This window comes from Tetranychus urticae, chromosome 2 (assembly GCF_039701765.1).
Source record: "Tetranychus urticae isolate SD_2017Ah chromosome 2, NJAU_TeUrti_SD_1.0, whole genome shotgun sequence".
In the NCBI taxonomy this organism is placed as follows: Eukaryota; Metazoa; Arthropoda; class Arachnida; order Trombidiformes; family Tetranychidae; genus Tetranychus; species Tetranychus urticae.
The window spans coordinates 1,940,240-1,967,939 of record NC_142959.1 but is presented as its reverse complement, the minus strand read 5'-3'; the positions used below and the strand labels follow the sequence as shown (position 1 = coordinate 1,967,939).

General features: G+C 34.6%; 3 protein-coding genes across 3 annotated transcripts; all 3 read right to left on the bottom strand.

The window, feature by feature from the left end:
• Positions 1-972: 972 nt before the first annotated feature.
• On the bottom strand, positions 973-3,960 carry LOC107363685 (programmed cell death 6-interacting protein). The gene is made up of 2 exons (XM_015930952.3): positions 3,730-3,960; positions 973-3,666 (listed from the first exon to the last, which is right to left on the bottom strand). Exons 1-2 carry the CDS (start codon positions 3,933-3,935, stop codon positions 1,320-1,322), a joined length of 2,553 nt encoding a protein of 850 aa, XP_015786438.1. The 5' UTR covers positions 3,936-3,960; the 3' UTR covers positions 973-1,319.
• A 3,713-nt stretch (positions 3,961-7,673) lies between these two features.
• On the bottom strand, positions 7,674-12,323 carry LOC107363811 (innexin shaking-B-like). Its single transcript, XM_015931080.3, has 2 exons — positions 10,895-12,323; positions 7,674-8,664 (listed from the first exon to the last, which is right to left on the bottom strand). Exons 1-2 carry the CDS (start codon positions 11,303-11,305, stop codon positions 7,735-7,737), a joined length of 1,341 nt encoding a protein of 446 aa, XP_015786566.2. The 5' UTR covers positions 11,306-12,323; the 3' UTR covers positions 7,674-7,734.
• Positions 12,324-12,790: 467 nt separating this feature from the next.
• Positions 12,791-14,892, bottom strand: LOC107363790 (uncharacterized). Its single transcript, XM_015931060.3, has 3 exons — positions 14,615-14,892; positions 14,206-14,490; positions 12,791-14,067 (listed from the first exon to the last, which is right to left on the bottom strand). The coding sequence occupies exons 1-3, from the start codon at positions 14,712-14,714 to the stop codon at positions 13,622-13,624; spliced, it is 831 nt and encodes a 276-aa protein (XP_015786546.2). The 5' UTR covers positions 14,715-14,892; the 3' UTR covers positions 12,791-13,621.
• Positions 14,893-27,700: the final 12,808 nt, after the last annotated feature.

The following is a 27,700-nucleotide window of genomic DNA, read 5'->3' as shown; positions in this document are numbered from 1 at the left end:
CACTGTCAAGCACGGCCATGTAATAAGACTACTTTAAATTGCAATTAAATGATTATTTTGCTAAATATTTAAATTAATGGGACCAATGTTTGGATAAAGGGATGAGATTTATGAGTAAGATTTGCAAGGCTTGAGAAAAATCATTCGCTTCACTAAAGTTCATGATAGTTTTTAATGCTCAGTGTTTCTTATTTTTCGAGTTGTCGATTGTCTCTTTGAAGTTCGGTGTTGAATGGTACTAACAATACTTGTAAATATCAATTTCCTATTGTCAACTGGTCATCTTTTTGTCGAGATTAAAAAATTATGCTTTTCAAAAATTGCTTTCATTTCGATGTGGTTTAAATATTTCAATCTTTGGTTATCAACATTATCTTGAGTTAAAGACTTGTGTTCAGAAAATGAAGTTTTTTAAACCTAGAAGATTTCTTCAGGATTTTCAGTTCGGTGGTATTAAACTTCACGTGATTTAATAATTGTGCATTAATTGGAACGTTTATTGAGGAGGAAAACATTTAAATGGTTGCTTTTAATTTAATTTAATTTAAATTTTGAAATGAATTTGGATCAGTTACCGCCATCTATCTAAATTTTTGTAGCTCAATACAACTGTGAAACACAGTGTTAGTCTTACAGAATGAAATCCAGGGAATAGATGATACGGTTTATTACAAACTTACTGTCAATATTTAATCATTCATTGCTATTTTTTCAAAACAATCTGGATTACAATCTCATTTTGACTCATCTTGCAGATTTTTGTAGCTCATGGTATCGAAAACAATAAATCAGAATCTGATTTTTTATGACTCATGCATTGAAATTGTTGACGTAATCTGCATCAATTTTTGTTATTTTATTGACTTGACGTAACTCGACTTTTGTTGACATGTTTTGCTGTAAATTAAAAAGGCAGACATTTTTGGTTAGAAAGTATTTAATACAACTGAATAAAGAAACGTAAGGATTGAATTAATTATTTCAAGTCAGTTTAATGGTATAATTTTGACAATCTAGACATTCATAAAGCGAGTTAACTCTCACAGTAAATTGAGTTAAAATACTTCTTTCAGTGCACAGAAATAAATGTTGAACAATTTATCAAGGAAAAAACTAAAATTTAAATAAAGATTCATATCAAGTTTAAAATTTTGTTGAAATTTGATTATTCAAACTCAACTTTGGCTTCATTTTTTCCGTTTTTTCCGTTTGACGAGAGGATATCAAAAACAATACATCGGAACAAGGCAAATAATAGCGATTAACTGTAACATTTTCATTTAAAAGATTCTTGATTGTATGATGAAAGGCCTGGCTGTCTATCTAGGATACTGAGGATAGGGTGAATATGGGTTCGGGTATGGAGGGTAACCAGAGGGAGGAGGTTGAGGTTGAGGTTGCTGTTGGTTGGGCTGAGGTTGAGTCGGATAAGGATTTTGTTGAGGGGGAGCATAGGGATTAGCGAAAGCGCTGTAAGTTGGAGGAAGAGGTGGAGGAGGATAGTAGTATGGTTGGTAAGGATTGGGATAAGGTTGTGCAAAAGGGTAACTTGGTGTTGGTCCTGAAGTTGGGGCTGATTGTGGAGCCGATGCCGAAGATGGAGCAGATGCTGATGAGACTTGTGGTGGAGGTGGTCGAGGGGGCTTAGACTTGTCATCGGGTTTGGAATGATATGACGGAGCTGATGGTGGAGCTGGATTAGGACGGGAAACAATTTCATTTTGAATCGCCTTGACAAGCTCTTCAGCCTCTGTTTTACGAGCAAAACACAAATCGTCTACTTTGCCTTGTAAATTAACCAATAAAGTTGTCAAGTCATTATAAAATTTAGTTCCTTCAGCAATGTTGGTCATTAATTCGGAAAAAGCATCATGAGCAATAACAAGACGGGTGAGGAAATTTTCACGATGGGAATCTCCCTGGTTACTCATTCTTTTAAGATTTGAGAATTGTTCATTGGCTCGTTGAATCCTTTCAATCAATTCTTCTTGTTTAGCTCTACTATCACGAACTTGCTTTTGTAGCGGTGCATAGATTTCAGCAATTGTTTCGACTCCTAGAGCATCTTCATTAACTGATCCATTAGAAGATAAGGCCGCAGAAAATTTGGCTTTCATATCATCAAACACAGCATTTTTCAGGTGTTCTTCAAGCTCATCTCGTTCTCGTTTTAGTTTATCCACTTCATTCATTAATGATTTCAATTCTTTGGCACTTGGAGAGCTCAATAGGTCTGAACCATTACCTGATCCATCAGGAATAGCTTTTAGTATTCCATTGTCATCTTGAGAGAGAAGTCTGATCAGATCTTTATTATCATTATACTTTTTCTGAATCTTTTTATCGGCATCTATAGCATTTTGAATTATACTCTGGTATTTGATCACATGTTCCCGAAAGACTCCTGTCAAAGAAGAAGATGGAGAACGAGACCATTTCTCTTTGAATTGCGCACGATAATTGTTATCAGTTGTCTCTTCTTGTTCCAACATTTTCTCGGTAACTTCAAGTATCTCCCTATTTCTATTTAACAGATTAGGAAGCTCGTTGACAAGTTTTTCTAATGCATCGATGCCACCTTGTCTTCTCACAAATTCTGCTTTTTCTCTGATGGAAGCAGGCAACTCAGTTCCGACAACATCTTCAAGGGAAGCAGGTAAATTAAGAGAGGCCAAAACTCCATTCAAAGTTTGAGTCAGCTCACGCAATGTTGCAGTTTCTTGGTGGACCAGCTCTTGTTTTTTAGACTCAAGCTTTTGAGTAGCTTGTTGAATAGCAAGAGGGAGAAGGTTGGCAAATGGATCAGGCACATTAGGCCTGAATTTAGTCGGTAATGGTGTAGGTTGAACCAGAGATGCTTTACCAATAGGGTCTAGAGCTTTTTCCTCAGGAACTCTTGCATGATAAATAAAATCATTGTCTTTCCGAGCTTCTTCTAGAAGTCTTTGAGCTTTCTGTAAGAAATTTTTGTAAGAATTGTTAAAATAAACACCTCCCTTAGATTGGGCAGCTTTCAAGCAATCATCAGCTTTTTGAGCTCTTGCGACAACTTCACCAAATTCCTTTTTACTTTGACAGACATTAGCTTGATGAAATTCGGCGATACCGGCAAAGACACTTTGCTTCATTGAGAAGATAGCACTCCAATCTTTCTCGATCCCAGCCAATTTTAGGATAGGAAGGTGTTTCAATGCATCCATGTAATACTCTTCGCATTGAGAGGCTACACGAGCAATAATATTATCCTTCATATTATCATTAGAGGCTTTAAAGAAGAACAGCTCTTGAGCCTGGGCTAACATGATGGTGTGGAGGGTGTTAAGCACGTCAGAATTAAGATCAGATGTCAAGTCTTGGCCAATTGTTGGTGTAATATGACGTAAAGCAAGGAATATGCCAGCTGCGGATTGAAAATGCTTGGCAGCCAATTTGAGGGAAATATCATTTTTTATACCTTCATTTGCAAGCATAGAACCAATCTGAGTTTTCATAGCAGCAATATTGAATAAAATACAGACCCTTTCATAAACAATGCTAGAAAGAGACAATGTATTAGTCGATAGAAGGAAAGAGCCTCCCCTGCCGAATGCATCTTTCCATTTGAAATTAATTTGCAGCTCATGTTGAGGACATTTCTGCTCCAGAGATGTTATTACATCATAATATCTATAAGAAAAGAATAAGATTGAAAGCAATTGAAAAGAAAAACAGATTATGATTGAGACTTACCTTTCCAGCAATTCAATAGATTGTTCATGTTTTTGATCAAGATTTTTACTTATACAGTTAGATCGCATTCGATTGATTTCCTCAGCAACAGCTTCAGCATTGAAGGTACTATTGTCACCACCATAATTAGAAGCAAGACAATTTTTCAAAGGTTTATTTAAATCAACTTCATAAGATTTTTTAGAAGGTATAGATATGAATGCCATGATTGATTGACAATATTAGGCTTAAGATTTAAAACTGCAGAACAAAAGCGATTTCATAAACAACTGACAAATATGAAAAGTCAGGTGAGCAACAGAAATGTTGAATACAAAAAAAGCAAACAGATGGCGCTAACAAAATACGATTCAAAAAGTCATTTTATCGCTCATTAAGTGACTTTTAATCATTAAATCTTAATGAACTCTTACATCTCGAGACTTAAGCAACAATACAACTGTCGGTCTCTTTCGTACAGCCTCATCATATGCGTAATTTAACTCGTTTTGCATGATTTTGAATCACTTTATATTTGAAAATATTGTACTCCAAAATAACTTATAATTCAATAATTGTTTAAAAATGATTAACCATTCTTGAAATATTAGGCCACAGAGTCTTAAGGTCATCCATCAAAATCACGAAGACTGATCACTAATCACACAAAAAACAAATGCACAAATTGACACAAATGGGCAAAAATTCGTGGAAAATAATTTCTTTCAAATTTAGACTCTGTTAGTTTGTACACACGTAAAAACTGAGTTCAATCGTGTGATTCAAAAGTTTCTCTGATACATAGTTTTCGTGAAAATCGAGTTCAAAGTTGAAACTTTGATGGTTTTTTGTACAATTACGGAAACAGTTTTTTTCGTTTGCCTTATGTAAAGGAGGGTGACAGAAAGCCTATGTAAAACTGCCCATTGTGAGCCAGCTATTTGAAAGTGCCATTCGATAGAGGACATCTAAACAAGCAAAAGTCCCCACAGGCATAAATTTCCCAGTGCGGACTTAAGGCATGAAAAACGCGTTTGGAAGTCGGAAAAAATAACATCGAGATAACAACTTTTAATGAATATTCGAGGCTTATAAACGATAATTAAACACACCTTTAAGTTTATTTTTTGCAAACAATACTCCGTTAGCTAATTAACTAAGTTTTTGTGTATTAAAGCATAAGGAGTTGCCAGATTTGGCAAGAAAGTCAGTGAGCCAGAGATTTGATAGATTTTTTATAGGTGTTTTTAGATGACCTTTCACCTAGACTATGTTTGGTTATTGTCAGTTCGGAATTTCGGATGATCAACCAGAAAATGTACTTATTTTGCAAAATAAAATACTTTCTTTTGTCTTATTTCATTTATTTTGAATGAAGTATCACAAAAACATTACTAATACATTTTAAAATGTACAATCATCGGGTCATATAATTTCGAAGTCTTTTGTTTCTTTCTGGTCTTTCTGGTCTGAATTATTACTTCCTTAGTTTTCGTGCATGAAAATTGTTGGTACACAGCCTAGACTAGATACTTTTTTCGATCTATATACATGCCTCTTGATTTTAGCCATCAACCTGAAAACTTTGAATCTCGATATTTCGAGAATTGCATCACATACATACATCGTTTTTTAACCAATCATAAGATTTTATTATGGACTACGATATATTGAAGTTTTAAGATAATTCAAGAAACTACAAAAAAAGTTATAACACTAAATTATTTGGTTAGCTGATTTGATACCAGATTAACAAAGATAAATAGTTACTCATGATGTGTTAGAAGAACAAGCATTATTAAATGAATTAGTTATAATTTTTTTTATATTTATTCATATTATTTAATAGCTCATGATGAAATCTTATGATTGGTCAAAAAACGATGACTGTATATGGTGCCATTCTCGAAATATCGAGATTCAAAGTTTTCAGGTTAATGGCCAAAATCAAGAGGCATGTATATACATGTAGATTGAAAAAGGTATCTAGTCTAGGCTGTGTACCAACAATTTTCATGCACGAAAACTAAGTTTCAGATTGCTAACTGTACGGTCACTGAGATCAATCGGTTTAAGTTAAAATCGAACTTCCCTGTTTTACGGAAAAAAGAAAATTCTATGCCTTAAAATAACTTCATTTTCTGATTGTAAAAAGTTACATAAGGAAAATGAGTTTCACGAAAAAATCTGCTTGCGTAAATGTACAAAAGGCGATCGAATTTTCAAATTCGACCTCGATTTTCTCGGAAAAACTACCGATCATAGAAATTTTTTATTAACGCATATGGATTCAGTTTTCATGATTCTACAAACTAATGAAGTCTAAATAGCGAAGAAGTTGATTTTTACCCGTTTTTGCCCATTTTGTTGACAAGTTTGCTTCATAAATGTTGCAAATGTGTTTATTGTGTCTTTCAGTAGCAACCTGAATATTTTGGTGAAGATATTCACTAGTTACAACAACATTTACATTATAATTACAGCTCCAAAAGCCTGGTTGAAAAATTAAGTTCTTTATTTTTCTTTACAGAATTTCTCGATGACTTTTGACAAGTACCCATAATGTTTAGTCGGCTTCTCAAAATGTTTAGACAGTTCTCATATTATTTAGTCAAGTTCTTATAATATTCAGACAAAAGGGAGCTGTAAAATTTATTTTGATAAGCAAGAAAACATTTTATTTATTAAAATGAATTTAGAGTTACTTCCATACGCTTTACATTGAATTGACTGTCGCGACTTGAAAGGGCTCTACATCACGAGCCGCGCACTTGCAAAAAAAGCCAAAATACGTGTCTAATAATTTTCGATCCTCTACAATATAAACCCAAAAAAATAAGCGTACCACTTGGGATACTTCCCTCGTCAGCTTCATCAGAACCCTTTTTTTCAGTCAAAAGTTGATATCCTGAGTTAAACAGAGGATTTCCATATTTGTCATAATGAGATTCAACAACAGCATTTAATTGTGAAAACAGTATCTTTAGTTATTCTGAATGGGTAAATCGGACAAGGTTTGGTTATGTCGAATATTGCAAATATTGACCTTCTCTATTTTGCTTTCTCTGTTTTGGCCCTTTACCAAAGAAACTTGTTCTTTGGAACTATTCGAACCGAATGATTGTTATCTGGATTTGCGTAATCGTCAGTTTATCCTCGACTTTGATGTTAAAGTAACATTTTCAAATTACACCATATTGCAAGCTGACGCGTTTAAGTTTACTCAGATGAACGAAACTCATAATAATACCGGGTGTGGCATAAGTCACGTACAGCATATTTTCCGCTTTTTCTCAGCAACTGTAATAGTTATCGCCGCCAAATTTTTTAGGTGTTTTTCTCAAGCCGTCGGTTGAGTTCTGTGAAAGTTTCTCGTTAAAAATTCGAATTTTGAAAAATGCCGTTTCTTAGCGGCAAGATCGCAAATTTTTTATAAAACTATATTATCTTTACAAAGAAGACATCAAAGCCGCTGAACGGAACTAACCAAGTGCCACGAAGGGTCGAAACACCCTTGCAACTAAGCCATAAAGGCGTAGGAAGAAAAACTTCAATTCTCGAATTTCTCATTGCGAGACAATATTTTGCGTTTTTCGTGTCAGAACGATCGCTAGTAAAGGTTGGCACTTCCAGCATATAGTCAAATGACAACCGAAAAAGCGCTGATTACAATGAGAAAAACCGTTTTGAAATATCTCTATCGGTGCAAAAGTTATTCACGAAAATATGCTGTACCTGACTTATGCCACACCCGGTACATTACATATGATAGATTTAATTTGTGAATGTATTTTAAAAAATTGTCTTATTTCATTCATTTTGAGTGAAGTCAGTGAGCCAGAGATTTGATAGAATTTTTGTAGGTTTTTTTAGATGACCTTTCACCTAGACTATGTTTGGTTATTGTCAGTTCGGAATTTCGGATGATCAACCAGAAAATGTACTTATTTTGCAAAATAAAATACTTTCTTTTGTCTTATTTCATTTATTTTGAATGAAGTATCACAAAAACATTACTAATACATTTTAAAATGTACAATCATCGGGCCATATAATTTCGAAGTCTTTTGTTTCTTTCTGGTCTTTTTGGTCTGAATTATTACTTCCTTCATTATTCTCAGCTTCATTAGAACCCTTTTTTTTAGTCAAAAGTTGATATCTTGAGTTGAATAAAGGATTTCCATATTTGTCATAATGAGATTCAACAACAGCATCCATTAGGTCTTTGAAGTGGGACACTGGTAGCAACGAGGAAAGTATATGAAGTAGAAACCAATTCCCTGGACTTTCCAATAGGCACCAATAATTTTGGGCAATATGCGATGAACTTGTAAAGGAAAGTGCAAATGATCGAAGTGGAGGAACCAAGAGAATCAATGTTCGCCAAGTAAGGACAATGATGATGAAAAGAAGAGTAAAATGATAAAAAAACCATTGGGAGAGGTAAACCTTTTCATTCAAAGAGTTGGCAGCGAGGAAACAAAGGCCATCATATGTACTCGGATCTCCGGAAGGTCCATAAAATTTCAATGTACACTTGACCATCCGAGGAAAGATGTGCAACAAGGGATCATTTGCATTGAATGAATCTAAAGAGTGTGATGAGGATTCGGACGATGAGGTGGACAGAAAAAGTGAAGTAATGCTTTTAACTTTATAAGATGACTCAAGCCAAAGGATACCGAGATAGTGAAAGTTGCCGCTAAGGAATCTGTCAGTTATCCAAATTTGAAGAAGCAAGTGAATCAGGCAAAGTAACTCCATGAAAATAATATTATTGTAAAAGGGATTATTGGAAAATAAAAGATCAGCAACCGATTGAACCAATGTTATCCTCTCATTTTCACTATATTGGTTCAAATTTTTTTTATCTTTATCTAATTTTGTGAGTAGTCCGAAGAAACGATTATCATGGGTAGATTTCCAGATCCATTTAACGCAGTAAAACATGATTGACTAGAAAATTGAAAAAAAATAATTATTAGAATGAATTCTTAGCTTTTTCCCTTGTCCGTGTAAATGAGATCACACTTTAAAGACTAACTTTCGTTGTTTATTAAAAATACTGAAATTCACCAAAATTAGCAAGAAAAAACAGAAAGTCAACTGAAAGGTGGATTTTTGCTTTTGGTTTATTGTCAATCACACCCATGAGTGTATGTACAGTAAACCCTCTCAAATTGTCTTTTTTCTCAGTGTGGACCGGCTGTCTACCAGCCTACGGCTTTTAGGGCGCCGCGTGTCCCTCGTTACTTGAGAGGTTCCCCCTCTCAAGTGCTGGGCTTTAACCAGCTAGGTAGGGTGTCCGAAGGGAAGAGGAAGGCGGATAGTTCAGGGGGCTTAAACCCTGATAAGCGAGTTACTGTATTTTGCCTAGACACAGGACTTGGCGAGATTCGAACGCTAACCCCAGGATGCAAGTACAACATATGAAGGTTAGACAATCTTATCGCATAGGTTAACCCACTGGGCTAACAAATTGTCACCCTCTCTAATTGTCCCAGAGTCATGGTAACCGAGTAAACAATTGCTTTTAATTCAGTTTTTTTAATTAGGAAAATTTTGAGAGGAATCTTAATTACTATTTTATACTGTTCAATACAGGAATTATCAAATTAGAAATCAAAAACACCTAAATTGAATTAATAATTAAATTTTAAAATTTAATTAAATTCGTAAAAGGGCTATTTTGCCTAATTATTATAGGAAAATAGCCAAGATGCTAATCCCACGACGTGACAATTTGAGAGGGTTTACTGTATTCAAAAAACCAAGATCATTGACATTATACTAGGTGTTCGGATGAACTATCCCTACATTGGCGCGTTTATAACTCAGCAACTATAAATACTAGAGAGATATGATATAAGCCATTCGATAGAAAAAATGTGAAAGTTTTGTATGGCGCTACTTTGGAAATTTTTCGAATACAGAGTGTTTTTCGGTAAATCGTCAAAGTTGAAAAAGTGTCACATTTTGCTGTGCGTGATTTTTTCTAATTTTTATCAGGCCATATTGAAGTTCCAAAGATCTTATTTCCGATGGTCTTATGCTGAAAATGCTCCGATAAATGGTTCTCAAGATATCAGCGTTCAAAGTAAGGGAATTCTTCCATAGGAAACAATGGGACTCAGAACGCAAACACGCAAATGAGCCAAATGACAAAAGGAATATGCTAAATCAATCAGAAAGGATCAAGTGATGACATCCTGCCGTCAAAAGTTCTTTTTACATACCTCCAAGAACGGAGAAACAGTGACAATCATTGTGAATTCTTCAAAATCAAATAACAGAATTCGCAAAAAAATGGTAAAATGTGAGCGATTGACTGTCAAGTGATCCTTTCTGATTGATTTAGCATATTCCTTTTGTCATTTGGCTCATTTGCGTGTTTGCGTGTTTGCGTTCTGAGTCCCATTGTTTCCTATGGAAGAATTCCCTTACCTCTTGTTCGTATTTGTCTAAATATTGTAAAGTGGTTAACTTTACCGATATCATATATGTGTTAAAAACAGGTGAAAGTCAAAAACGGAGCTAACTATGGAGAAGAAGGTCATACTCGTAAAACTTAGCCTCGATGAAATAAGGAAGAACGGTACATACACTATTGGCAATAATGATAGGGACATCATGTTTTTCTCGAGAAAAAAGGATTGTGTGAGACTTATAAGGATTTTAAGGTTCATGAAGGCTTCAGATGATAATCTGTCAGCCATATGCTGAAATTAACTCAAAACAGGACTTTGCCGACAGGATTAACTTGTTAAGAAAATTAACTCTAGCGGTGGGCAAAAAAGATAGGGACACTGATCCAATTTACTAATTTCCCAGGAATTTCAGCCTAGATCAGGGTATAAAATGAGTGCATATTCAAAATAGAGCATCAGTTGGCAAATTCAGTTCCAATTGTCAAGTAAATTTCTTATTTTGTGTGTAATTTAACAATGGGTCGTGGTACAACTTTAACCCCGTACGAAATTGGTCAAATTGAGGCTTATCGCAATTCTGGTGACTCAATTAGAACCATTGCTGACAAAATAAATAGATCCCCAAATGTGGTTCACAATTTCCTCAAATTAGTGAATGTATGTTAATGAACTTGCGAAATTTAAATCATCACAATATCTTAAGTAATCGAGTTTCTCATGAAAATATGAAGCAAGTAAAAGAAAGTGAATTAACTTACTTGGATGATTACGGACAAGTAGACCCATGGATAGTAGCGATGATAAAATTTGGATCCATTTTCTGCATACATTGAACTGACTCCGCTGTAAGGGGACTGATCTGGAGACTCGGCAGGTATTGTGAAGCTTCCCTCCAACCAACAGTAGTCAACAAATCTGTGTCTAGTAAATCTCGGTGGTTCTTCGACTGAACAAGTAATCTCTTCACCAAAATATTCCTTATAAGTGAGAAGTATTGCCTCGAAAAGAAGTATCTTTGGCATCATTGATGAGTTGATGACAATTACGAAATTATTGTAAAGGTCTTTTTTATCTTTCTTGAAAATATTAGAAAATTTAAATTCCTTAAAAACATCGAACAATTTAGTAACATTAGATGAACGCGTTTGAGGGTCAGGAGACCATGCCATGTTGATTAACAATGTAAACTAAACTGTATTCAAACAATTGCTTTAAAATAACATGAAGTCTTAAAAGAAGAATAGATTTGAGCTTTTGCTGGATTTCTTGAGTTGCCTGGTAAAAGATCAAATTACAAGCAACTATTAGTTTTGCTCAAAGAGTAATATAACTTGTTTTACGAGTTGTTTTACTCTTTGGTTTTGCTGTAAGTGACTCTCTTGAAATAACAATTACAAAAGGATTACCAAAGAAAGATTACAAGCGTCTGTTAATATTTTATGTGAATCTGTTACCAATGTAGCAAATTAGATTGAATTTCAAGCTATAGTTAAATTACTTTGGAATAGAGTTCTTTCTTGCAGTTTGTTAGCTTTACAGAATCGAAATCTTTATCAGCTTCTGAAATTTAACTTTTATTATCCACTCTGGAGCTTCACTCCTTATCCATGCAATTAATCTGCTTTATCGCAACTTGAAATTGAATCTAACAATTGTAAGAAGTGTCGATGAAATAAACAACTCACTCCCTAACAAAAGGGCAAACAAGTGTGATATTTTGTCATAGATGACGAACGGACTTTATGTCTTTTGGTTTTCAGATTTTGCTACGACGATTTGGCAAACACTGGCTCTTCATAGGTCAGACTAGTCTCTTTTTCAAACCGTTGGCAAAACTGTACAGACCAATAGGTCGATCATCTATGACAAAAAATCCTCCAATAAACACTCTTGTTTAGGTCGCTGACTTTTATACCCTAATGCAAGAATAATTTTTATGGAGTTTATGATATTTTTTAACCAAATATCATTAGCTCTTCGGAATTATATTTTCAATTTGTGAAGCTATTAAATTGATTTAAAATCACGTTCAAATATTTACAAAACGGTTAGTGTGAGGCTAATATTCGGGCGATAATGGTTGTCAAACAGCCTTTCTGATTCAGAAATTTTGAAAGGCCGTCACAATAGTTCATATTCATTGAACTTTTGATGATTCAGTGGAAAAATATTGACAAATGTTTGAGTCTGTTGAACTAATGAATTTTATTTTCTTGTTTTACACTATGTTTCTGTCTTACACTATGTAGTCTAGTATAAGTATGTTTAATTTCATGGAAAACTGTTTTTGCACAGTTTCAATGAAACGAGAAATTTTTGTGACTATCTTTGATGAATCATTATTTTTGCCATTCAAAGAAAGTGTTGTGAATGTAAGAATCGAGCTCTGATGGAATAAATTAATTTTCTTGTTTATCTGCAATCAACTAATCTTACAATAAGCTTTTCTTTATTATATCCAACTAGATGAACTGGAAAATTGTCCTTCAATTAGCGTTTCTTATTAATTCATCAGCTTGAATGCCTCACTGGTTCGCAGATTTACTCTGGCAATAATGAAATTATGTTTGACCTTGTTGATTGTTTAATGTATTTTGCAGTAATGACAATATTTGTTGAAAGAAAAGTATGGAATAAGAATTATCACTTGTGTATGAATTAACATGACTTTTTTTTATTGAAGGAAAAGGTCGAAGAGCGAGGAAAAGAGATGAAGGATAATATTGAAATTTACAATTTAGATGAAATGAATATTTAAATACAAGATCAATGAGAGAGGAGTTTTTGGCGATGATTTTCATCTTTTTACAAGAACCATTTTGATTCCTTTAAGCCTTCGATGATAAAAGTTGAATTATATGATTGCATTGAATAACCTTTAGTAGTACATAATCAGGCAGTAAGAACTCAATCTTAATGTTGAAAAATCGTTAATTTTGGAAAGATTTCCGTTTGCCGTCAGGAAAAGTACATGGGCAGATAAACAGTGAGCTTACTGTGTAAATGTAAAAGTAAAATATGGCGAGAAAACGAGATACTAGGTGATGAGAACATTCTAATCAAACCATTATACCAAATGAGAATATGAAAAGTATAAAAATACGTTGACTACTTTTTCACATTAGATTGGTTGAGTTTACATGAGAAGCATGCCTGTACTGATTGAATTTGGAAAGTAGAGAAATCAGGAAGCAATGACACGAGGAAGAAAGTTAGACAACCTACTTCATTGACAGATTAGTTGAATATTGAAATATCTTCCTTGGAACATGATGTAGACAATTAGTTTTGAATCATTGGCCTTTTTCCAGATAGATTAACAAAACCATTGCATGATCATGTTTCATAGAATGATATTGCAAAGATTCTTTAAAAACAAGGAAAATGGGAAAATTAATGAAGATGGGAGGGATAGATGGTATAAGGAAAGGAAAGTAAATTATGGAAAAAAGGAGTTTTCAGTTCAGAACAGATAGGCTTCGTTGTCAATGTGATAATTCATTTTTAGGACCATCAAGGGTGTCTCCATGATTATGACTATTCATTGTTTGAACAGTTGTAGCATTTGGAGCAGTTGGAGCATATGAGTGGTTTTTAACGGCTTCTTCATAAGTAGGTGGTAGCTCATCATGAGATGGTATTTCATAAGATGATTGTCTTGATACTAGGTCTTCTTGTCGCAACGAAAAACGGATGCTGCTTGCAGGTCTAGCTGTACCTCCACTTTCAGCGTATCTTAATCTTGAATTGGTGTCTCTACATTCCTGTGTATCACTGCCGTTTGTGTTATCTGAGCAAAAACAATGATACATAAATGCTAAGCAGCAAGGTATACTGATAACCAATGTAATTAAGATCAGTATCACCCACAAAGCTGCTGAGGATAACATGGTGTAAAAAATATTGAAGGTAGACCGCTGCTGCACTGACTCTGGAAAAGATAAGATGAATAAAAAAATAAAATATAAGTAACGGATAGATATTTGAGATACTATAGTAAAATGAAAATCTAAAGTATCACATTGTATTTTCAAAATGATACATGAGAAGAGAAAAACAAAACACTTACCATGGACACATTTTATTAAAAATGGATCATAAGTATAGTTGGACACACAATTACAGTGAGAATTGTCACAAAAAGAATTATTATCAGAATAAAGGCACTCTTGATCCGAAGAACATTTATCTCCATGAGATTTATTGCGTTTACATGCATGAGGACCAACTACCACTGGAGTCTCAGGCCTACACCGACACGTTCTATTTTCATCACAATAAATGTGAATATTGAGAGGCCAACAAATTCCTAAAGGTAAACAAGGTTGACCAATGTGCCCTGAAGCAGGAAGATCTAGGAAAATGTGTGAAAAATAAGGAGGAAAACAAAGATGAACCAAAAATCTAATGTTAACAAGTTGAGTTCCAAGATTAGATGATAAAAACAACTCAAGAAAAGAATTGTTAGAACAGCATACCTATGAGCATTAAAATGATTAGATAAAAACCAAGAGTTGAAAATATCTGCAAGTTGAAGCAGTTTTTCCTTTTAATTGAATTAGCAATCAGGTCATTCATTGTTTAACTAGTAACGATACACGGTATTTAAATTGAACAAGGGGAACCATAAAAACATGTCGACACAAATCAATAAAAATCAATTATTGGCGATACATAGTAAGATATAAATGGATGATTAAAAAATTGATAGCAAAGCTAAGTCGTCAATTAGTTGATCACAGCTAACATAATTGTTGGATAAATCTGAGAAAGCGAAAAGGTTTGTCAACAAACAGAAAGCCAGCTGAGAGAGAGGGAGACACAAGATTGAATTCAAAGAACCCAAATCATCGCCATCTTGTGTGATTTTTCTCAAGCACTATTTAAATTCCAAACAAATCTCTATTTCAATTAAAACAATTAAAATGATATTTTAGCAAATAACCTTACTCTGTAGACATAGCTATCTAGGCGAAAGCTCAGGCCACAGAAAAGTGGGTTCTTTCGTCGCGTAAGAACGGGTTTGCTTAAGTGCAAGGATTAAATAAATACTCAATAAAATTACAATTTTTTGGATCGATATTAAGATCAAATCGATGAAGTAAATCAGCCAAAAATAAACTTCCAAAAGTCATTGGAAATTTAACTCAATACTGATCATTTTATCTAATTTGGTTTGAAAATCAAACAACTCATTAACTTAATCAATTAGAAACAGAATTGGTAATATTAAATAGTATTTAATAATAAATAGATGATCAATGAAGATTAAGAAAAGTTATGAGCATGAGCAATTTCCCAATTCCTTTTTCTTAAACATTGATTTTGCTAGGGACAGCTGAGATTCATGTTTTAGCTTAATCATATTTCATTAGGAAATTTTATCAAAATGATCAAAATTAGATATTAGGCTGATCCACTCAAAATTTCCGGATTTAAATTTTGAATAACTTTTTTATTTCTCAATGGATTCTTATGATTTTTGCATCAAGTAAAATATGCACCTTCTACATCTGTAGGTCTGATCATCTATATTAAGATAATGACAACAATTTAATTTCATCAGTTTACTTACCGATTATGGAAATCTGTAGACGATAAATCGAAGTTTGTTTATTAAACTTGAAAAGTACAGGGTGACAATTCATAACCGAGAGACTTTTTTTCGAGATAACGACCGAACAGTACATGCGGTGGCTCTCATATTTTTTTCTGGGCATTAGGGCCTCAAAGGTAAATGTTTGGGCTACTTTGCAGAAATTCGAAAATTTTGAAATTTCTATGGGATTTTACATAGAAAATATCATTTTTTGAAAAAATTGGAATTTCAAGCTCAAAAGTCGATTTTTTTGCATAAAGTCATCAGACAGCTACAAGTTGTTCTTAAAACACATTCATTCAGATGATACATTCGATATTCAGAAAAATCGCCTTTGGAGCTCGAAATTCCAATTTTGCTAATAAATTCTATTTTTTCTATGTAAAATCCCATAGAAATTTCAAAATTTTCGAATTTCTGCAAAGTAGCCCAAACATTTACCTTTGAGGCCCTAATGCCCAGAAAAAAATATGAGGGCCACTACATGTACCGTTCGGCCGTTATCTCGAAAAAAAGTCTCTCGGTTATGAATTGTCACCCTGTATTTGTTGTTGTGACTTTTTTGCGAAGTGCAACAAATGAAAGTAGAGAGTTAAGCAGTGAATTGAATGAATGACATCAATTTTCAAGAAATTTAATTAAAGACTCACAACTAGAGAATTGATTTGGGCACCGGTTCTGTGGCCCTGAGAATATTTTCCGGCATTACAAATTATTAGCTATAAGTGTAAATAGAGCAGTAAAATGAAAAACTGCTGAACATCTCGGCTTGTTTAGCCTCCATTAGTTGTTTCATGTCTGCAGGGGCATACATTGGGGATATTTTGTTGTCAAAGTTCCCTGACATGTGTGCTTCGCTATGTTCTCTGCTCTCTATTATTTTTCCAGGTAGCTCGCTTGCGGAAGGCATTTCAAGTAGACGGTCTGAGAAAAAATCATTAGCAATTGAGTATAAAAAGCACATCTTAAGAGTCCCTTGCCTCAAGACACTCAATCGTGATTCTTTTGTGCTAATTATTTTGTCAGGGTTAACAGGATTAAGTACTTGGTAATTGAATGTTTGGAGGAGATCTTTAACGGCCGTTTTAATTTGTGGACTAATTTTACCAAAGCCACCATAACCCTTTGCCATAGCGTCCTGTGAACCTCCATAGGTTATCAAAATTTGTTGGGAGAGATGACCAAGAACCTCGAATCTCTTACCACTAAAAAATTCAGGTATCCCATTCTTTGTATAACCAATGTATGGTCTCCACCAAATTTCTTGCGCGATGTTGACAAAAGCATCAAAATCTGCAGGAAACTTTCCGTAAGCTTTTTCCCATGGGAAACTTGGGAACTTGGCAAAGGCAGACACAACAAATTTAAAATTAGCCATCTTATTAAAAGCTGTGTACTTGTGCATGTTTTTGAAGTTGATAGCAACTTCACCACTGATGTAAGAGTGTAGTTTTCTGAAATAATCATGAGACACACTCTTATTGATGAATTCTACACCGTACTTGTAAACACATTTAACTGATTCTTCCGAAATGTCAATCTTTTTACCAGCGAATAGATCCATATCCCTGGCTATCTTGTCTCGGTTGTAGGTGGTTGCTTCACCTAATTTGCAATACCCATATGGCATGTCATAATTTGGTTAGCACGGATTGCATTATGTTCTATCTCTGGGCGGGACATCTGGTATGTGCAAAATTCTTTAAGGAGCCCTAGAATCCGAGTCACTGTTTTCCTAACAGTGCCAGGAGCTGTTACGAAGTCTTCTGGGTTGCCATTGACTTGATGATTAGGGAATAATGCTTCCACGAGTGAATTAGTTCTGAGATCTGAATCGAGATGCCACAAGTTGGGCTTTAAGATTGTACAATAGGGTGCCTGCGACGTTAGCAGCAAAGATGGCAGATCCAAAATCAGATAGACTCAACGAGAACCTTTCCATTGTGTGAGAATATTAGGTTCCCGTACCACTCAACGGCAGCACGACTATCTGTCCTGTTCATCCATTTTCCGTCAGGTACTCCTGGATACAACATTTCACATGCATTGATAGCATCACGTATAAAGATATTTGATGCAAATGTTGAGGACAGCAAGATAATCTTTCCGATGTTGAGGATACTCACAATATCAAAGGATATAGGGTCATCATATGTGGCACGATTTAGGATATGGCAAACTTCATCATCAAACTTCCTAGCAAAGAATGATTCAAAGTATTTTCTGTTGCTATCAAAGTTCAGCATAAAATATAGCATCATCTAGTTTAAATGGAGAATCCAGTGCTACACCATATATAGACGATACAGATCCTGGATCTGGCGTTCCTCTGTTATCAGTTCTTACTTCGTTTCAAAGGAGCTATCGTATCGGTAATAGGTCTTTTTGCATTGGTTGATGAAGAAGACCCACCTACAACGTTTACTCTGGATGTACCAGGGTTGTTACCCACAGAGAGGGCTCGAGAATTAGGGTTCCCGCCACCTGATGCATTCATATCAACATCATTGGGATGTCCCACAATATTGGCTCCTGGCAAAGGTACATTGGGGTTTGGACCACTAGGTGGAGGAGGCGGTGGTGCGTCCATAATCATACTTGATGGAACAAAACCATAAGGTAGTTCAGCAAGGAGTTCTGTTTCAGTTGCTAGAACTGCATTGGCAGGGAAGAATCTCAGTAAAGGGTTCTCATAAACAACTGCATCATCAGCATGTGTATTATAAAAATCATCACCCTGATTCTTAAAAAATGGTTTATCACTAGATACTTTCCCAGTACCTTGTGATCCCCTCTTGTAAGTGTAGTCACGGATATGGGCATAGTTAGCAACATTATCTAGTAAGAGAACAACCTTAATGGTATTAAGGTTCTCAGGCACGTCAAAAAATTTAAGATTCGTCAGGGTCAAAGGATCATTTGCCACATTTAGTTCGAACGGGTAGCATACCAATGCATGGCCCTCTGTACTATTCCAAGCTAGAGCAAATGGCAGGTATCCAACACCGTCCTGGTCATTTCTCATTTTAAAATCTATAGTGAATTTGCCACTATTAGCATAAGGATCAAACTGTGTCGCTGGGAAATACGTAGATCCACGTAGGCTTTCTATCACCCGGTTTATGATCCATTCTTCATTAGGGTTCCGTTCCTGCTGGTTTTCCCATGAATGCATTGAAGAATGTTGGTGGAATCAACACATTATGGTGAACAAAATCACCAGTAACGGGCGTATCTGTTAAGGCAGGGATGATCACATTTTCGTTATCAGCCATGTTGGACTTGTTAACTATACACAGCTACAAGGAGTAAAGATTACTTTAGATTATTATGAAAGTACGAAGGTGTGAATAAGATGGTTGTTAAAAAAGAACAAGAATCTGAAGAAAAGAAAGAGTTAATTTGTGAATTCTTCAAAATCAAATAACAGAATTCGCAAAAAAATGATAAAATGTGAGCGATTGACTGTCAAGTGATCCTTTCTGATTGATTTAGCATATTCCTTTTGTCATTTGGCTCATTTGCGTGTTTGCGTTCTGAGTCCCATTGTTTCCTATGGAAGAATTCCCTTATCTCTTGTTCGTATTTGTCTAAATATTGTAAAGTGGTTAACTTTACCGATATCATATATGTGTTAAAAACAGGTGAAAGTCAAAAACGGAGCTAACTAAGGAGAAGAAGGTCATACTCGTAAAACTTAGCCTCGATGAAATAAGGAAGAACGGTACATACACTATTGGCAATAATGATAGGGACATCATGTTTTTCTCGAGAAAAAAGGATTGTGAGAGACTTATAAGGATTTTAAGGTTCATGAAGGCTTCAGATGATAATCTGTCAGCCATATGCTGAAATTGACTCAAAAATTTGCCGACAGGATTAACTTATTAAGAAAATTAACTCTAGCGGTGGGCAAAAAAGATAGGGACACTGATCCAATTTACTAATTTCCCAGGAATTTCAGCCTAGATCAGGGTATAAAATGAGTGCATATTCAAAATAGAGCATCAGTTGGCAAATTCAGTTCCAATTGTCAAGTAAATTTCTTATTTTGTGTGTAATTTAACAATGGTTCGTGGTACAACTTTAACCCCGTACGAAATTGGTCAAATTGAGGCTTATCGCAATTCTGGTGACTCAATTAGAACCATTGCTGACAAAATAAATAGATCCCCAAATGTGGTTCACAATTTCCTCAAATTAGTGAATGTATGTTAATGAACTTGCGAAATTTAAATCTTCACAATATCTTAAGTAATCGAGTTTCTCATGAAAATATGAAGCAAGTAAAAGAAAGTGAATTAACTTACTGAGTCCCATTGTTTCCTATGGAAGAATTCCCTTACTTTGAACGCTGATATCTTGAGAACCATTTATCGGAGCATTTTCAGCATAAGACCATCGGAAATAAGATCTTTGGAACTTCAATATGGCCTGATAAAAAATTAGAAAAAATCACGCACAGCAAAATGTGACACTTTTTCAACTTTGACAATTTACCGAAAAACACTCTGTATTCGAAAAATTTCCAAAGTAGCGCCATACAAAACTTTCACATTTTTTCTATCGAATGGCTTATATCATATCTCTCTAGTATTTATAGTTGCTGAGTTATAAACGCGCCAATGTAGGGATAGTTCATCCGAACACCTAGTTCATGTAACATGAATCAAATATTATTATGTTATTTATAAGAGTTATTTCAATAGTCTCAACAATTTCGCTCTCAATTATTCATTTTTAGTTTTTCTTCTTAATTTGGCGTTTTTTGAAGTTAAGTTTATCTTAAATTTAAAATGAGTGATTTTCCCTATTCTGGCCAAAAACCCAACATTGAATTCAGTTGCTTCATTGAAGCTTTAGAAAAAAGTAAAGCTGAAGCTACTTCAATGACTCTTGAGTCAATTAATGAATAAAGAAACAATTGTTTCTTAATGAAGCAGCATTGCTCATCAAAAACAATGCTTGACGTCTTTTTGACGGAAAAACACAAATAAAGTCAAAAATGTTCAATAGATCAACCTCTTTCGCCGTTGAATCTGGTAAAATACTAAAGCTTTTCAGCCGTCAAGATGAAGAATATCTTAAAGGTGAGTCATATTGTCATCCAAGATCTTAAATATTTACTAATTCCAATGTTTTTCATCAGCAGGTATACTTACCAAGGGTTAGGAAAAAGATGATACCGATTTCAAATTAGAATAACATGTCAGATTTTGATTTTTTGATCAATTTTTTTCATACAGAGAAAATTCAGTCTAATATCTTCCATTTGGTACTATAATCGCAGTTTTGGGACGCAAAGATAGCACGCAGATCAGTTTTTAAAAAGAGTTGGTGTAAAACATTTTTTGAAACATATGGGAAATTAACATGTAAAAATCAAGTTTTTCCGATTTCCCATAGACGCTCCATGTTAAACCTTAAAAACTTTTTTCATGGACCTGTTTTGAAAATCGGGCTGGACGTTATCTGTAGGTCCGAAAACTACGATGGTAGTAAAAAATCGAAGACAAAGGACTGAATTTTCATCTTATAAGAAAAATCTAATTAAAAAAGTCAAAAATCAATATATTATTCGAATTTGAAAACTGTATCATTATTTCCTACACCTTGGTACAGTAGTTTGATTGATGAGGATCTTTTTTAACGAAAGAAGGATGGCAATAAACCTAATTGCACCTGTTGCCCAATTAGGTTTAGACATAAAAAGAGACAGTAAAAAGAAGATAAAGCCAAAGGCAAAAACAAAAAAGAATCAATTTCCGAAAGTATTACTGAGAACTATTAATAATACTGAGAACCCAAAGCCATCAACCAGCAACATAAATATTTCACCAAGTTCAGATGATGAAGATCTTACAATTTATGAATTATCAACAGATGCTGACGACAGACAAGCAAAATCTTACGCTTTTTTAAGTATCAACTAAACCTTGTTCATTCAAAAATTCATCATATGGTCTGACCGGTAAAGTTTGAGAATAATTTTTTAGAATTGCTGTAAGCCTTTATAACCGTGGCCAGGATCGGTTTATGAAATCCATCTTCACAATGGATGAAATGTGGATTCCACTATATGATCCAGAGACAGTCCCGAGTCAAAGATGTGGGTATCAGACCCGAAAGAGCTGCCAAAAAGGGTCAGAGCGGAACTACGGGAGACAAAGTTCATGGCCTCAGTTTTCTGGGACATCAATGGCATGATCAAAATATTTTGTTTAGCACAAGGTAGATTCATAAATGGTGACATTTACCGTCAACAATTGGAAGAGGTCAATGCTATTTTGAAGGCCAGAACAGAAAGAGATCGCCGTTTCAAGCACCTGTTTTTACAAGATAACGCCAAGCCACATAGAGCTGACGCTACGATGGAATTGATCAAGTCACTGGGCTAAAAATCACTCCCACCCTCACCTTATTTTACAGATTTGGCCCCAAGTGACTTCCTCCTCTTTTCAAATTTAAAGAGATACATCCGTGGCGGAGATTTGAGTCCATTTCGGAGCTGCAGGCGGAAATCGAGAGCATTTTTAGCGCTCAGCCCCAGTCTTGCTATGAGCGAGGTTTTGGTGAAATTATTACTATATTTCAAAAATTTATAGCCGCGCGAGGCGAGTACTTCTAATAAATTTGACTTGCGACCTGAACATCAGACTTAGGTTCGCAGTCACTTGCACTACCTATCATGACCTTAAATGGACAAAGGCGTCAAAATCTTAATTTAGCTTAAGTCAAAAACGATCTATTTTACAACTTGATACTGTGGTTTCGCAGAATCGAAAAATGGCGAAATTCGGTTTCAAAGTTATTGTAAAAATGTAATTCGCTCACTATAACGCAACACAGATCGATTGAAAAGTTCAGGCCATCATCGAAAATAAATTTCATTGACATTTGCATTTCATGGAAATAATGTGAAGTGTTTTCGTAAACTTGGTCCTTGGACCTTGACCCAATTACTGTGTACCTGGTTCCGTTAGCGTCTCCAATTACACTGTAAACAATTTCTAGCGAAAGTTGAATAGCTCCCTTCCCTCCTTCACAACCTTATTTAAGCTCCCTGATAACCGGACTAAAAGCCAGTGGTAAAACTGCAGCAACAAATTTAACTTTGTGCCCGACTTATTGTTTGAAATCTTTATTACCTTTACAATATGTATGAACTACGTTAATGTTGGAACATAGATCGGCCAAATGAATAAGTAAGATCTTACTCCCATTCATTGAATTTTTTGCTGATTTCATACTAATTCCAAGACCAGAGAATATTTACAACCGAAAAAGCGAATTTTTCAGTTCACTTGAAAAATTCGAAGAAAAGCCATAAAGTTCAAACTTTTTTCATCACAAAATAGAAATTTTCAACATCTTGTGGTGAATTGAAATTTGAATCAATTGGTGTCGCACCCAAAAAAGACTATTACAGCATTAATTTTAGTTAAAAATTTAAAACAGACTCTGATTTCGTAAGTTTCTTGGATTTATAATTTCTGTGGCTTTATTCAATAGTAAAGCATTGATGTGCTATGAATTTCGCAGTTTTAAAAGTTTTCAGCTTTGAGAAGTTGATTGGCTCGCTATTATCATGAGTTATCATGACTATAGTAAGGTGGGAAACGACACAAAACCGAAAAGTCTTTTGAAAATTTGAAATAGCTTGAGATTAATCATCAGCTTATTTATGCTGAACAATATAGGAGGAGGACAGAATTCGCCTGAAATTAGATTTTTTCGAACAAAATTTTTTAGACGTGAAATATCATGAGAATCAAGATGATGTAAACCAATTTTTTATATTCGAAGCCGTTTTCAAGATGGCCTTGAAATTTTTTTTCTGAGAAACTAATTATTTTAAGTTCAATTCATCATACTGATCATGAATATTCAATCAATTTTAGATGCAAGCTTATTTGCTGAGATAAATGATAAATGAGCACAAAAATGGCCGAACAACTTCGCTTTGATCGCAAAGGAGCTTAACGACTTGTGTAGATTATTCTAAGTGTTTATGAGATTGAAACTTCTTTCTTTATTCAGCATAAATTGCATAATTGTTTAGAAAATAATAATCGAAAAAATATATTGCCAGCCACAATATTTATATCCAAAAATGATATCATATCACATCTATCGTGGCATATTTATCATATCGTATCTTATCTATCAAATCTACAGCTATATCAACATCGTTATCTATATTTTCATCTATTTATATATCTACATCTATTATATTTTCTCATCTTATCTTGTTATTCTCTGATAAGTGATGGCTACTGGAGGAGTTAGAATTCTCGAGCGAAAGCTTACAAGGCTTTACTCAGAAAAGTCACAAGCGCGAAGTAATGAAGAACAAATTGCCTTATGGCGTGCTTTATTGAAATTTTGTTAGGGAATTATCAATCTGAGAACAGATTTATAACTAATAACAATGTTTCGCTATTCAAACTTTATGCCACCTTGCGAGATGCTAAGCAATCATCTATTTATGGAGCTGTGCATAATAAAGAATATGCGAATACAGTTTGTACTGCCTTTGTTGCTGCCGATGCTTTTAGAAAGCAATTAAAGACTAGCGGTATTGGTTTAATGGTGACCTCCTCATATCTAGGTTTGCTTTTTAGCCAAAATAGTTCACGCCCACGCTAGGTTAGTTATAGTAAAAAAAAGAAATGTGGATTTTGATCCAATGCTAAACCAAAATATCCCCCTTGGATCAGTTACTAAAGCAATAGCCAAGAGGCTTTAAATAGACATGATCAAGGTGCTGCATGGAACTCAAAAAACAAATGAGAATAACTGCACACAAAGATGCATGGCAGAGGCCTATAAAATTTTGAATAGGGGTTTTGTTGAAGAAAACTTGGCAGCCCAATTTAGCCTTTCTAAAAACATCTGGTTATGAATGGGTTTAATTCATAACCAAATTGACCATACGAGCGAAGCAGCCGAAGAAACTCAATACACAATAACTTCAGTACCTCGTATGGCAGAGCTTGTAAATATTGTAAATATTGTAAATATTCCAATCAGTCAATCAACCAATTGTTAATTGGTTGATGCTCTTAAAACATATATTTCACAGCATCTTTTCAATCTTCCCACCGAAAAGCTCATTTTTATAGCCGACGGAACATATATTTTCTTTCAAAAAAGTAAAAAACGCCGCAGCACAACGCAACTTTTATACTAACCACAAGAAGTGACCACTTTTCAAATTCTTTGTCTTGGTTGCTCCAGATGGCTACATTCTCGGCATCGTTTCGAATTTTTCACCCTAAAATAATGATGCAAGGCTAATGAAAAGAGTCATCCGATCAGCAGCTTTTTAAGGATGGTGACGTTTTTATCCTAGATCGTGTATCCTTCAGAGACTGTATGCCTTTTCTTGAAAGGCATGGTTTCAAGGCTGTCATGCCACAAGGTGCACCTGGACGTGCACAGATGACGACAGAGAGAGTCAACGCATCTGGAAAAGTTTGGAAAGTCAGATGTGTGGTTGAACAAATTAATGGCCACTTAAAATGTAAGTTGAAATCATCTTTTTTGGATTTGTAATTGTATAACTTTAAACTTGTCTCTTATTGCTTTGTACAGCTATCTTTAGGCTACTGCATCATACTCAACAGAACTCTAGTCTATCAAACATTTTGCAAAAACTTAAAGTTTGTGGTGCATTATATAATGGATTCTTTGGTAGACTAGAGACCGATTGTGGATATCAAGAAGAAATTGAAACGCAAATGTTGGTGAATGAAGACAAACCTAATCTTCTGGCTGGTTTTATCCATGATGAAACAACTGATCGCCAACGTTTACAGTTTCGTATCAGAGAAATTGAGGAAGTCAGCTCATGGTTCTCAACATTCAGCATAAACGAGCTTTACTTCTTCGCACAAGGGACTTACCAGACTTTACAGACTTACAATTGAAATATGTTGGTTCTTATTTTGCTGATGCTAGGAATCGTTTGAATCCAGTAGGATTTTCTTTTGATAAAATAACTATGATCAGAATCATCAATCTGCATCAGAAAAAATAGTTTTGATCGTGGTTCCAAATTATCTAAGCTTATTTAAATACTTGACTATTTATAGCATAAAAGACTCCTTCAAATGGAAGTTAAATATTGTTTGTCAGGTGATAATCAAATCTTGGTAAAATAACTATGATCAGAATAAAAATGCGCATCAGAAAAAATAGTTTTGATCGTGGCTCCAAATGATTTATCATCTCACAAATCAAAATGGTCCGTTTGTTTCATTCTAATACATTTTTATAGGTTTCCGCAGCAACTATACGTTTTATCAAGAAACCGATTTCATATTCATGATCAGCAGGTTTATATAAAAACACGTGTATCACAGAAAAAAATTAAGTCCATTTTCTCGAAAACGGCTTCGAGTACGAAAAATGGTTTGAAGCAATATGTTTCGCATGATTTTTTACTTCAGAAAAAAATCTTTTTAAAAAAATCTATGTCTAGGCATTTTTCCCTATTCTTCTAGTCCTCATCCTTCTGAGAAATATTTGTACTAAAACCTGTAGAGATGTGGCATTAAATTTTCAACTGACCCCGAGAGACTTTTAATTTTAAAGATATTAGATATTAATTGATCCGCTGTCAAACTAATTTAAGGGATGAGTTGATTTATCCAGGATTGATTAAGTAAAAACGACTGCACAAGGTTCCTAGATCGATATCAACCATTTCCATTTTCCGTAAAGATTCCAATCGACGAATAAATATGAGGACTATCAGGACGGTATTTGCAAAGTGCTCGGTGCGAGCGACGATAAGGATATTTCACTTCATTGCGAAAACCCGAGTCCATATCAGAAGGATCAAAGACATGAAAGATGCTGAGTCTTCCAAAAAGTACTTCTCGAACCAATGGACCATATTTCTTTGAATTGGCCTCACAATTTTCTGGCTTTTTTTCAATATCATATTCGCCGATATAAGGTAAATAACGCCAAGTATTCCCTATTAAGGGCAGTGGCTTAGGACCAGGAATTTGATTATAAGGTTTTGCTTGACATACCGTGTTTCGAGATGTAAATGAGCGAGTTGATATTATTTTCGCGGCTTTTCCAGATGATAAACTTGAGTGGCAGCTTGAAAATTTGATCCAATCATGATTGGCTACCATTTTTCTTGGTCGATGTTTAATTTCAGTTGACACGTCAAAATGAACAATCTGAACTAGCTATTGAGATGTTAGGAATTAAAATTATTTGACCTTTTACTAAGAATATGAATTCAAGCTAAAGTTGAGTAAGTCGTCAAAGGCAAGTTGAATTTCAACTAGAACGGAAAATTAGTTATCAAAACTTCTATTATTGTTTCGTATCATGGCCTTTTTGCTTAATCTTTGTTGTATTCTTAAATTATGATTCATTGAACTGTTGACATGAAATTGTTATCATCTTCTGATGGAGGAAAAGCAAGACAGCTCTAAAGGACCTAGATATGGCGATGCTGAATCTATCGAACCTCCAAATGAAAAATTTAGAGCAAGTGATAATATTGATATTGGCTTATTGATCTCTCGTAAGGAAGCTGGTGCCATAATTGGTAAAGATGGTATTAATATAGACCATTTACGTAAACCTTACAAATCAAGAGTAACCATACTATACTGTTATGGTCCAGAGAGAGTTTTGAAAATCCTTATTTCGTTAGACTCACTCCATGATTTCATGAGGACATGATTGGACCCTGAAGTTACTGGAACACCAATTCAAACCATAACTGATCTTTTCAAAGATGGGTCTTCCTGTTAAATTTTTAAACAACAGGTAAACAATTGAAACCACCACAGAAAACAATTCTATTTTTACCGAATTCACCTCATCTTGGTCACAAAACTCTTTTTTTCTTCATTTATGATGCCTAAATTTTTGCTATTAAATCATGAAATGTTGATCGAGTTTAAATCAAATTTCTACCTTAGAAGCTCCT